The sequence below is a fragment of the Amblyomma americanum genome, chromosome 4 (assembly GCF_052857255.1).
Source record: "Amblyomma americanum isolate KBUSLIRL-KWMA chromosome 4, ASM5285725v1, whole genome shotgun sequence".
Classification (NCBI taxonomy): domain Eukaryota; kingdom Metazoa; phylum Arthropoda; class Arachnida; order Ixodida; family Ixodidae; genus Amblyomma; species Amblyomma americanum.
The window spans coordinates 69,897,904-69,909,839 of NC_135500.1; the positions used below are offsets into that span (position 1 = coordinate 69,897,904).

Sequence of the window (11,936 nt, forward strand, 5' to 3'; positions counted from 1 at the left end):
GCTGCGTTGCCCTTGACTTAAGCTGAAAACTTTTCTTCAGCCTCCACGCTTCTGCCCCGTCGTTGAGTACCGGTAAGGTACAGCTGCAGAATAGTTTTCTTTAAAAACCACAAAACCCCCCTGTGGTTCTAAGTTCTCTGCACTTCAGAGTGGCATTTCGTAGTGTTTGGCACCCTTTGGTTATATATTTTTTAAAGAAAACATTGTTTTCCACGAAGTCTATACTCCCTTTTGGCTTCTTTCATGCATATCCAATATTTTACCTATCAATCTCCTTCGTGTGCTCTTTCTGTGCATTCCTCCCTCGGCAGTCCGCAAGGTTCGCCACTTTCATCATTATTCTGGAACATTTACTTTATGATCTCTTAAACTTTCTTGTACTGTCACCTATCCACATTCAGGCATATGCAGATGCCATCATTATTCTTGTCTTTGGCAAGACTAGCCGCGAGGTGTCATCGCTGGGTTCAAATGCTTTAACTTTAATCCAGAACAGCTGTACCACATATCGCGAGCATTCCAACCGAGGAAAGTGTTCTTATTTTTTATTTTTTAATGAAGTCTCATCGTTGCAAAAACGAAACCCACCTATTCGACTCGACCCTTGTAGTATTGAGTGCGAACCAAGCGTTGAATTATTAGGCGTTGTTTTTGACTCTCAGTAAGCTTTATTCTCCATTTTAATCATTCGCAAAAGAAATTTCTTGCGTCTGCCTCCAAGCTCCTTATTTGGTTCTATTCACCTTTTCGTGTTTCTCCTTCTCATATGCGCGAAATTTATCATCAGGTTATTGTTTCCACAATAACCTGTGCCTATCCAGCTTGGTAGTTTTATTGCCCTCTTTTCTCGATCACGGGATCACGTCTTATCGCTTCAACAAATTCCACTTCTTGCTCTTACTGCTGCCTGCAATACTACGCGAACCGCTGCTCTCTATGTTCTCGCAAATATTCTTCGATTGCCTCTTTATCTAGACCAGTTATGAGCAGAGTTCGTGCTTTTCACATTACGGCAATCCATAGTATGCGGTAATACAAATTATAACCCATCTAAAATTCAACCGTTATTTAATCCCTGCTCGGACCATCCCACACTGAAATTAAAATGTTCTTTTGATCAAGTTAGTCCTCAGAAAGCCTTATCCTTTTCATTTCAACGTGCACTGTTTGTTTACATCTATGGGTCCTTCACTCATCACTCCGCTGGTGCTTTTGTTGTTCTTCGCTCAATACAAAATATTGTGTACGTTAATCTTCTCTCTTTAGAACCACACTCTAGTGCGTATGCCGTTGAGCTTGTAGCCTTTCATTCTGCTGTTGTTTAAGCTATTCATAATTCTCCCCTGTGTCTGTTTTTTTGCACTGATTCTCTATCTCGGCCTTCTGCCCTGCCTTCAGTTACGTCTTATAACCCGACAAATATTTTCATTAAAAAGTATCACTACCATTTTTCTTCTCTCCCCTCATTTCTTTTATTTCATATCCGGAGTCACTACCTATCCGTAGTACACTACCGAAATTTGTCAAACGACTTAGTCGACAATGCTGCTGATAGTGCCGGGCAATATGGCAGTTTAAACACCTCTAGACTCTCACGCCGTTCGTGCATTGCCGGTTGCATCGTTCTTGACTTCATTTATGGCGCTCTTTTTGGCGCGAGAATAATGGTGGCACAGAACTATTCATTTGGATCCCTGATATGCTTAACACTCCCTGATCTGTATACCCAGGAATACTCTTATTGCTTTACTTACTGGGCATTGTAGATTTTCTTTTTGTTTAAACAAATATGGACTCTCTCCATCTTCAACTTCTCTCAGTTGAATGCTATGTGTAGACCTCCGTCACTGCTTTGGGCATTGTTCCCTTACTGTCATTTACTTTCTCGTTTAAAGTCTCTTTGCTCAATAGATATTACACCGCCTATTTACCCCGCCCTTCTGATAGAACCGGCTGCTTGTGTTTTTCTTCTTCATATGGTTCATCTCATAAGCAAAACAATTCGTAATTATCCACACTGATTTCTTCCTTTCTTCTTTCTCTTACACAAGCTCTGCACATAGAAGGGCTCTGCGTTCTTTTTTGGGCGTGAATGCCTTTCGTCGTGTCCTGTTACTGGGCTTTGACTGTATGACGGTGACCTCGACTTTGTTGTGTGTTTTGACTAGGTGTGTTTAGTTTTGTGTTCTTTCTTTATTACGTTTTTACTGCCATTAATTCTATCATGGCCAGAACTCTTTGCTTCTTGATTGTTACTGAGACCATGAGTCTACTGTAACTTTGATTATTTCATTTTCTTTTTAGTCGTAGACTGCACTCTGTGCTTTGTCTGCCTTCGTGGCTTTGCCTGCGTTGTGCCTTCTGTTTCCTCTTCTTTCGCGTCGTTTATTACAGCTTTGATTTTTTTCCTTCATCCGTTTTTCTTTTTTCTCTTTTTTTCTCTTCACTTACCTTCAATTGGCGTTAAGCTCGGCAAAGCGTTCCTTTTCCGGTTTCTCTTTCTCTTTCATGTACATTTTACATATTCTGATAATAACAATAAAAGGGTGCAACGGCTTCCGTAATCCCGACTGTCTAATCATAAATTCGTGATGTTGGCACCTTCTATTGAATGGACAGAGTTGATGCACATGACTAGACAGCAAATTGAGCCTGCGAGCACGCACAGCGGCTATGACTTGGCGCTTCAGCTTGGCAACCTTGTCTTCCACCTGAAGCGCACGGTGTGAATGTATGCGGGATGCACAAAGACAAGTCGACCTATTCGGAAAATTTTGAAGCAAAAGTTCTATGTTGTATTAAGTAGGGCGGTCGGTCATCAGCTAGCTGCCAGCCAGGAGTCCGCGTGCAAAAATCTACCGCAGCCTAGGCGTTGGCTCAGGGGCTATGGCACTCGGCTGCTGACTGCTGACCCGAAAGAGGAGAGTTCGATCCCGGCCGCGGCGGTCGAATTTCGAGGGAGCAAAATTCTAGAGGGCCGTGTAATGTGCGATGTCATATCACGTTAAAGAACGTCAGGTTACTTTGGGACGTTAGACTCACATAAACCAAACGAAAACAAAAATCCACATGACCAGAATTGACTGACATTGGGGTGCGTTAACCCTGTGCATGAAAGTCGACGGCATGACATAAAGAAAATACAAAGTTGGACGAATGCTTAGACATATGCGGATGACGTTTTCAGCCTCTTCGTGTATAAGCACAATCCGGAGGTTTTTGACATCATGGAATACTGACGGTTTTAGACCAAGGCTGGAGAATGAGGCTGACGAATCGTTCCGCGTAGAGAAGACCCAACCGCGCTTAATACCATCATCTCGGAGTATCACCCAGATTGTGCTTCGACAAATGGAGGCCTTGTCCTTGCCGTCTGCTGGCTTCTGGTCGCGGACGTATAATTGATCCACCTCAACAGGCTCGAGGCTCCAAGCGCACCACTTGGCCGTTCTGCCTGGACGACATTGTGTGCTTTTTCATACGTTTACCACATACCTCGACCGTCTTGCTGCCACTGTTACTTCCATTGTTAAAGACGTTCCTTTTATGCGGAGCACAGCCGATCCGGAAGATTTCGTCGCTCATTATGGTGCTGATCATGACACTTATTTTAGCGCATTTTGAGGCCGCAGCCAATATTCCGGTCCTCACTGATGCCATTCGAGAAGGTACTGGGGCTATGCTGGCCAAGGACCGGAAATGTGATGAGAGCGTTTTTGCATTTGATAGCTGTCTTCTTTGTGTCGCCGAAAGGAATTGCTCAATTACTGAGCGCGCGTGTTCAGCCTCTCGGAGGGCATCAGCCAAATTTATCCTTACAAGTTTGGTCGCTATTTCACAGTAGTGACCGACCACGATGCTCTTTTCTGACTGGGCCATGAGGGTCGCTGGGCTCTCTGCCTGCAAGAGTCTTCGAGCCACGCCACAAAGTCCGGTGATACGCGGACTCCGACGCCTGTGTTCCTCTCGTTGGCCAATTAAATCGCTTGACCCAAATGCCGCTGACGTTGGACGCTGCCTCTACGCGGGAAAAAACGAAAAAAAGGAACTCTTTACAGCCAATGACATTCTGCTGAACCTCCGGCCAGACGGAGGATTGAGGTTGATGAAGGCTTTGTTTCTTGCTGTTGGCATTTTTGTTTGCCACAGCGCCGCAAGAGATTACTTCACACCAGTAACGGGCCACTTGTGCTAACCTTTTGTACTCATGATTTTAATACCGCAATCAAGAGTAAGATACACCTCTCCAGCGCGTTCCGAAGCATGGAGTCTTCAGTGGATGGCCGGTCACCGCAGTGTTTCTTGAGGTTTGTTTCTTTGTTTTACTATGCTGGGATTTCAATAAACAGAACTAAGAAAGGTCCCGGCCCATGCCACTTAAACGTAAAGGACACAAATAAATTCTAATAAAGAAGGCGGACAGCTGAAAGAAAAAAATTCCCACAACACAAAATTAAAAAAAAAGATGGTTGGTTTGCGTCGCTATGCCAAACGCGAATTACGTGCGCAAGACATTCGGGTTTCACTTTGGTTTCGGTATTCAGATCCACTGTTCAATTATGGCAGTAGTTGGGATAGCGATAATGAGTTTGTGTTCATTTTTTGTTTGTTTTGCGGTTAGCAGCCTGCCACAAAACGAACTTTGGACAGAAAAACAACTACACAACGACTAAATGCGTGGAATGCCCACTATAAGTTCTAGCGCACTGAAAATGAAATATGATTAGTATATAACGTGCAATATTAAATAAAAAGTATTGCAGTTAAAGGCGATAAAGACCTTTAGGAACGGCGGCACTCAAGCTGAGCACTTAAAAACATGTAGCAGTTAATGGTATGTTTTCTTGCAGGCCTCGCTAAAGAAGTTTAATTATCTCTATATAGGAGATGCTGCGGATGCTTGCTCTTGGTCGATTGTTCCTTGTTCTAGTTGTTGCGACCTACTACGATAAAAATTCCTGGAACAGAATCTAAGATAATTACTTCTTTCACTTAGGTCTGTTTTGTGGGTGTCATTTACCTTAGCAAGGCGGTGTCCGCATGGAGTGCGGCAAGGCTCAGGGCGGGCTGAGGTGATCTTTTACTTTTGCTCGCGGTTTTACGATGTGCTGCGCCGCCGTTTCTTTGGGGGGGGGGGGGGGGTTGGTAACAATGCGTCCTGCGAGAACGCCGGAGAAATATTTTCTGTGTTGAGTGCCTTCGACCGGTTGAAAATCTTCCCGAATCATTTCTTTGCACTGGGCTTGGCGTCCTCTGTCTTTTCTTGACCTCCCGCTCACACAGTAGCTTTTCTTACTTCAGATACCTCAAAGGCCTCCAGCCTTACAAGAGGGGCGATTGGGTTGGCGTTGCCAATGGTCATGCGACCTCGTACACTATAATCTTAAGGTAACCTCAGCTTGTCCCACCCATGTAGTAGGTTTTCTTGTGCAAGATTTCGCTGACCACGCTACCCCGCGGCAATTAATCACCGGCGAACGGTGCTCCTTTTCGTCATGAGACGCCGATGATGTCTGCACTCGTGTTCCGAACAGCACGTACTCTCCATAGCAGAATGCCCGCATACCAATGGCGTTTCTCAACGCCACAACCGAAGATGATTTAGTGCTTATAACCAGGCAGTAATCGTAGTATATTCGTCCTCTCATATTAGTATTTTTGGACTTCGTAGGAATGCGGCAGCTGCGAGAGAGAAGTGGTTAACGAAATTTTTTGCACAGGACGGATATGGCGCAAGTTAAACGTGAGATCATTCTGCACAAGGTACTAAGGGAAAGTGTAGTTATGAACCCAGAATTAGTGGAATTATCTGAAACACGTGGAAAGTCGGCAGAACCAGGCTGTTCCCACAAGTACCGAACATCTAGGACCAGCACTTTACTAATTTAAGGGATGTTTATTGCCTCAGGGCAAAATAGGGGTATGCAATAGTGGTTGAGAGTAAAGGATGATTAAATGCATGAAAAAGGTAACAGAGGAGAGTAGCGAAAAATAGATCCAGCAGGAGACAATTATAAGGTGTGATGCCAGATGAGAATAAGACATATTCGTGCTTGTGTATAGCAGTACACTGCTGACTATACTCAATGCCATGGTTATAAGGCACATTTTGTGCTTATCGAGAGCTTTATTTTATCAGCTTCAATAATATTCTTCTGGTCACATAGATGTACTCCTGACCCACAAATCTTGCTTGATAACAAAGAGGTTGTTTGTGTTTTCGAGGGACAAACTGAAATACTCAAACAGCACAACAGCCTTTGCTACTGCAGGACTTTATTCTCAAATCAGATTTTGTTTTGCAGTTTGACTCAGATGAGCTTTAAAAAGCCGTGGAAGCAAAATTTAAACACAAATGAAGAGGAAAAAAAGCACATCATCTGTAACCACATACATCATGATGGGTTACAAAGTGAATACTTCTTTGCTCAGAAGTGATGCTACTAGTATACGTGGGACATCAAGGTGAAAGCCACTGAAGTATGCAAGCGCTCACCATGCCCCGAGAAGGAGCTGCATCGTTACTTTTCAAGTAACTGTAAAATAAGCAGATAAGCTGTACTCTGCAGCTTTTAATCCGCAATCTTCCAACGTTCCCGCCAGAACGGTGTTGTCTTGTCAGGCATCCCATTTCACATCGGGCTCTGTCAACTATGTGCGAATGTCGCGTGCGCTCTGAGACTACCTTATGCCTGTGGAGGCAGCGGTTTAGGTCTCTCAGGAGATGCCCTCGACTCAACGTGGCAAGATCAGCCAGAAACCGGCGACCAAGTGACAGAGAGGCGTGGTCTGGCTCCGGTAGAAAGCTAGAGACTGAGTCAGAGTCAGAGGTTCAGAAAAAAACTTCATATACCAAAGACACGATATAGAGGAATTTCTAAATCACTCGTAGCAACGCAGAATGTGATCCGCAAAATAATGCAAGACATGTAAAGTAACACTAGAAAGAGGCTACAATGCGAGAGAGATCCTGCATCTGAATTGCGCCAATGCACGAGAGAGTCAAACAATACAAAGCAGAATTTGTTCACCGGGCACTGCGAGAGTCCGACCATGACGGCGGAGCCTGCAGAAGACTGGCGCGGCCCGGCTCGGTGGTCCCTGGCTGGGCGAGTAGCGTCGAGCAGGGAGTCGTGCGGGAGCGCTTCTCCGAAGCTTTAGCAATGCAGGCGTTGAGCGACGGCGCTAGACGAATTTAATAAGGCGGCGTACCTCGTGTGTCCATTTCTTCGCGCCAAGGAAGGCGCGCGCACGCCACATGGCGTGCACAATAAAATTGCGTCTCTCACACTCGCCCCGTGCGCGGATCGCCATTAGTGATGCATGGAGATAGGCTTCCAGAAACCTGAGGTCACTTATTTGTACTTATGCGCCTCCTCGAGTGAACGAAGTGGGTAGGGCACCACTCAACACACACAAGATTACGCGTTCTCCATCAGCGATGAGTGAAATTTTTTCAAAGGTTCTCGAATTATCTATGGCACGCGCGGGTGAGAGTCCTTCCAAGCCGCGACGGCTGTCCAAATGTGCGCTAATTTTTGTGAAGGCTTCACATGCAAAGGGTTGTCAGTGTGTCAGCTACGTTAATCACAATACCTTCACCTGTCATTGTAAATTTCACGCCAACAGTATGAAGTTCCTGTTACGCAATTTTCATTGTTGCATGCTTTACTGGTGATGTCGATGGTCCTCTGTGGGAAAAAGGAACCAGGACTTAGTATATTAAATTTGTCAAGAAAAGGTTAAGGCATGATATGTTGATGAACTAAAAAGACATTGTGGTCGTATCATGACGTTTGGGTATTTCGAAAAGCACGCTCGCGAGGGAAAGAAAGCGAGCACTCACTGAAGTACGTTTAAAGCAGGCAGAATTAAGCTGCAAAACATGGATGCCTGTAGCTCACCTCATGATACAAGAGGAAATCCTATACCTACTTGCAGACGATTGTAGTGGCTCTCCAGCGCATCGGCAGGCAGTAATAAATATCGCGGACCACTGCTTTCAAAAATAGATAATATAGTGTATATTATGCAAAAATAATTTAATGTCCCACAAGGAAACTCTGGGGCACTATATTATCTTCGCATGCCTCCTTTAATAAACAAAATGAAGTTCACAAAGATAATCATGGAAAGTAATATTTTGATTCAATACAACTTTTCATTTCACCAGAAAGATGTGTACTTTCATTACCTTTCATTGGTTCGTCATCCGATCAGGAAAATACGCATTTATTTACCTCCTTCCAGCACTTTGTACACATATGCGGATGCCACCTAACCCCTACTACATTTGAGCCTTTTTAATAGGAACACTTTGGTTCCGGAGAAAAAGTGTTTCTTGAAGTAAAATGAATTCAGAAGGAAAAAAATGCTATGGTTAAGGTCGGCTTCAGTGCATAGTGGTGTTCAATGAAACTGAAAGTTTACGCAGTTTTGGTAGCTCGAAACATATTATCCTGTTTGCCATTATGGTCCAGAAAAAATGCCGCTTGAGGCGCCTGGAGATTTAAGCAAGCGCTTGGTGGCCTCTCACGGCCAGATGATCTAGCTCCTACTACGACTATTCACAACACAGGACTCCACGTCTCAATAAGCTGACTGATCCGCAATTAGGCTCTCTACCTAGCCTAAGCAATAAGTAGTGTTTTCTTCGCATCCCTTGATGCAATACGGTAAATGTTCGCTGACTTGGCAACCTTTCACATTAAAACATGAACCCTGGCCAAGAGTGAGCCGTTTCCACTTTTCTCAAAACGCCGTACTACTACACATAAATGTATGTCAGTTTGTGAGAACGGCCCCAGTTTTGTACATCTGGGCCACTTTTTGCCTCAGAAGTTAGATTCATTTTTAAATTTAAGAATGCAAATTCTGTGGCGACCATCTCAAACCACCACCACAGCTAGCCGATCTTGATTCATTCCAATATTGAATGCCTGTTGACGGGGGTCAGGAAGGCCCCACAAGGCTTCAACAGCAGTGGTTTCAACGGATACGCCGGGTCTCCACAGACAACAAAGTTATCATCGCTGGAAAGCTTTTCAATTTTGCAGTACGCACCACTGGCCTCCAGTATTCGTGCAACAGAAGAACGCATATAGAGGCACTTCATGTGCACACAAACTCAACACCTGGAATAATTTCTGTAGTCGCCGCACATAACACCTTTGCAATTCCTCAGCTTTGAACACTAGGAAAGACATGGGTGCTGAATAACTACATATAAATGAAATACACTGCCTTAACATTCCTCCGGTCTTAATTGAATAGGCATATATTTTTATGTGTGCGTGTCGGGGGAGAGGAGGGCAGACAACCGAAGTGAAATAAAAAAAGCAAAGGAAAGATAGAGCCATGCCAGCGTTAAAAATTATGCATGCATAATCTCTTTGCATTTGCAATCACAATGAAATATATGCCTCTATAATGCAAGAATAGCGGCCCAAACTTTAATATTCTTACTTTCTTACTGCGTGCTTGAGATATTCTATTTTTATTCAACTGATGGACCTATGCAGCTATTTATTACTGGAAATGTAGTTCTGGGTAAGCTAAAAATGAGTGCGGTGGTGGAAATTCAGCTAAATCATGAAGTTCACAAACAGCAAGTTTCGCCCGTTTCCTCAAAGCGAAACATAAAAAGCGCACAATTTATGACGGAAGGCCGGCAGACGGTGTCTGACTGAGAAATTAGCACATTATTACCGAAATTCAATGCATTGCGAATACACCTGTCATTTTACAGGTGCTTCAGCGAGCCGTGAAATGGCACATTTTTGCACCGAGTCGTGGCTTCTTTAAATGATTGCTAATACATTATGTGAACATTGGAGTTCCTTCAGACATGTCAGTCATAGAAAGACAATTTCAGCGCTCCTAAAATCGTAATCTGGCTTTAGAACACGGCTCACCTCTGTGTAGATTGCAGGGTGATAGGTTTTACATTTTTGTACACAGTAACGTGTTTCAGCAAAATGCAATCTTTAGATTGTCATTGTAAATCGTAATTGTGAATTAAAAGCTTTAAAATAATTCCCTGAGAGTGTGAGGAAAGCAATTTATGGTTGTTTATATCTCCTAAAAGGTACCCACCTTGGTCATTGTATGGCTAGGCATATAAGTTCTTATGCTCGGCATAGCTTACATATGCCTTCCGAAGATAATCTCTTGGTCGCGCTATCAATTCGGGTAAGCTAGCCGTCGAAAGGTGAAGTAGAGTGGTTCGGAGCCGGGCACCCTAACGGTATGGGCATTAGTAATAGTGTCCGACACCACATGATATCATGGCAGTTGGGCAGTGTCCCCTTCTTTCAAATCGAACCTGCTGCTTGGTTAATGAGATGTCCACATTATGAATATCCAGTAGTCCTTAAGGGGAACTGTACTTGAGTAGGTAAGACTCCCGTTGGCGCCTCAATTAAAAAATCTTTTATGAACCATCGCTACGCTTGCGGCAACATAAAATTGTTGATTTCCGTCCATGTCAGCACAGAGAGGACGCGACAATCGCACAGGGTGCATGATGGAATAGCGTGAAAACTCGACAATGCACCCCACAGAGAAATAAACAAAAAAGCACGCGTTTTTCCACGACGTTAAGGTTTGGATTGGTTTGGAAAAAATCGGCCTCACATTTGTTCTCTTCCCACACATGGTGGCTCTAGGTCCTTGCCCAAACGTGGTTGAACCTGGCTGTTTTACATCCACTGAGCGCTAGGAGCAGCAGCGTTCGCAAACGCTCAATTAAAAGCGTCGTTGGCCCTTTGTATCTACCGTGCGCAGCCATCTTGCGTGTTGCATACGCAAGAAACGCAAATGCTATCTAAAACTGGCTATTCCACACTGTGCAGTTATTGAATAAAGCATTTCATTGTTTGGCTTTTTTTAGTTGTTACATGCAATGAAATTAGAACTGCGCGAGGAAAAAGCGCTGCGAACACTACGTTTTAAAAGTCGCCTACACTAAGAGGCACCCGCGACACGCAGTGCGCTCTAGTAGCCTCCGTGTTTGATAGCCAACTATTTTGCTGCAGTAAAATAAGATATTAATCTGCGACTCATAAGAACTTTTTTGTCAGTATGGGCGGGTTTTGTACTTTTTAAGCGCATTAACACAATAAAGGTAGGCAAGGAGGATGCCGCGGCGAAGTTAACGGGCAACAATGCGCTATGCAAAGTGCATCGTGTTCCCTTTCTCCTTGTGTTGACCTAAACCTTTACACACCAGTCTAGAATAGAAAGGGTTATGCACTAGCGCAGCTTCACGCCATCTTCATATGTCATCTCTTTATGCTGTGCTTCAAATTTTTTTCTTGGCTTTAAGATCTTATCATGTGGCGTTCTCTCGCTCCTGTGTGCGCAGGGAAACTGCCCAGGGTGAGCGAGTTGGAGGTGGTCGAGGTTCTGTGCACCCTCATAGAGCCTATTAACGCCAATAGTGACATATTCCTCCAAGACGAGACAGCATTTGCATACTTCAGTACGACCATCACGCAGACGTGCTGCATAGAAATGCTCAGAGAACATCTCGAAAAGAAGTACAGGTTTATCTTGGAAGGATACTTACGGGCCAGAAGTGCCAAATTTCCTATGCCCTGAATGAGTTAATAAACTGATGATGATAATGACGATGTATGTCATTGGCTTGCAAGCTATTCCAATGAACGCCATGATATAAACTAGTGTCAAAGATTCATTTTATAAGATTTCACCCCAAAGCAACAGAGCACCATGCCATGGGAAAGCTGGTGCCCATTAAATCCCCGGTGGTTCAATCGATGGGTTATGCTATTATACAGCATGAATAAATGGCATTGCCAAAGAGTTGTCAATATTACTTCCGTTGTAGTCAGTAGAAAGACATATACCGGAAATTCCGAAATTTCGATACAAATTTTTCTTTTTAATGCTAGGAAGGATGCTTTGCTGCGGTC

At 44.0% G+C, this 11,936-nt stretch overlaps 1 protein-coding gene across 1 annotated transcript in view; it reads left to right on the forward strand.

The window, feature by feature from the left end:
- The window catches only part of LOC144129559 (uncharacterized), a 97,636-nt gene extending 86,035 nt beyond the window's left edge, over positions 1-11,601 (forward strand). Inside the window, exon 5 of the mRNA XM_077663702.1 lies at positions 11,366-11,601. Coding sequence (XP_077519828.1) covers positions 11,366-11,601 — 236 coding nt within the window. The remainder of the gene's footprint in view (positions 1-11,365) is intronic.
- Positions 11,602-11,936: the final 335 nt, after the last annotated feature.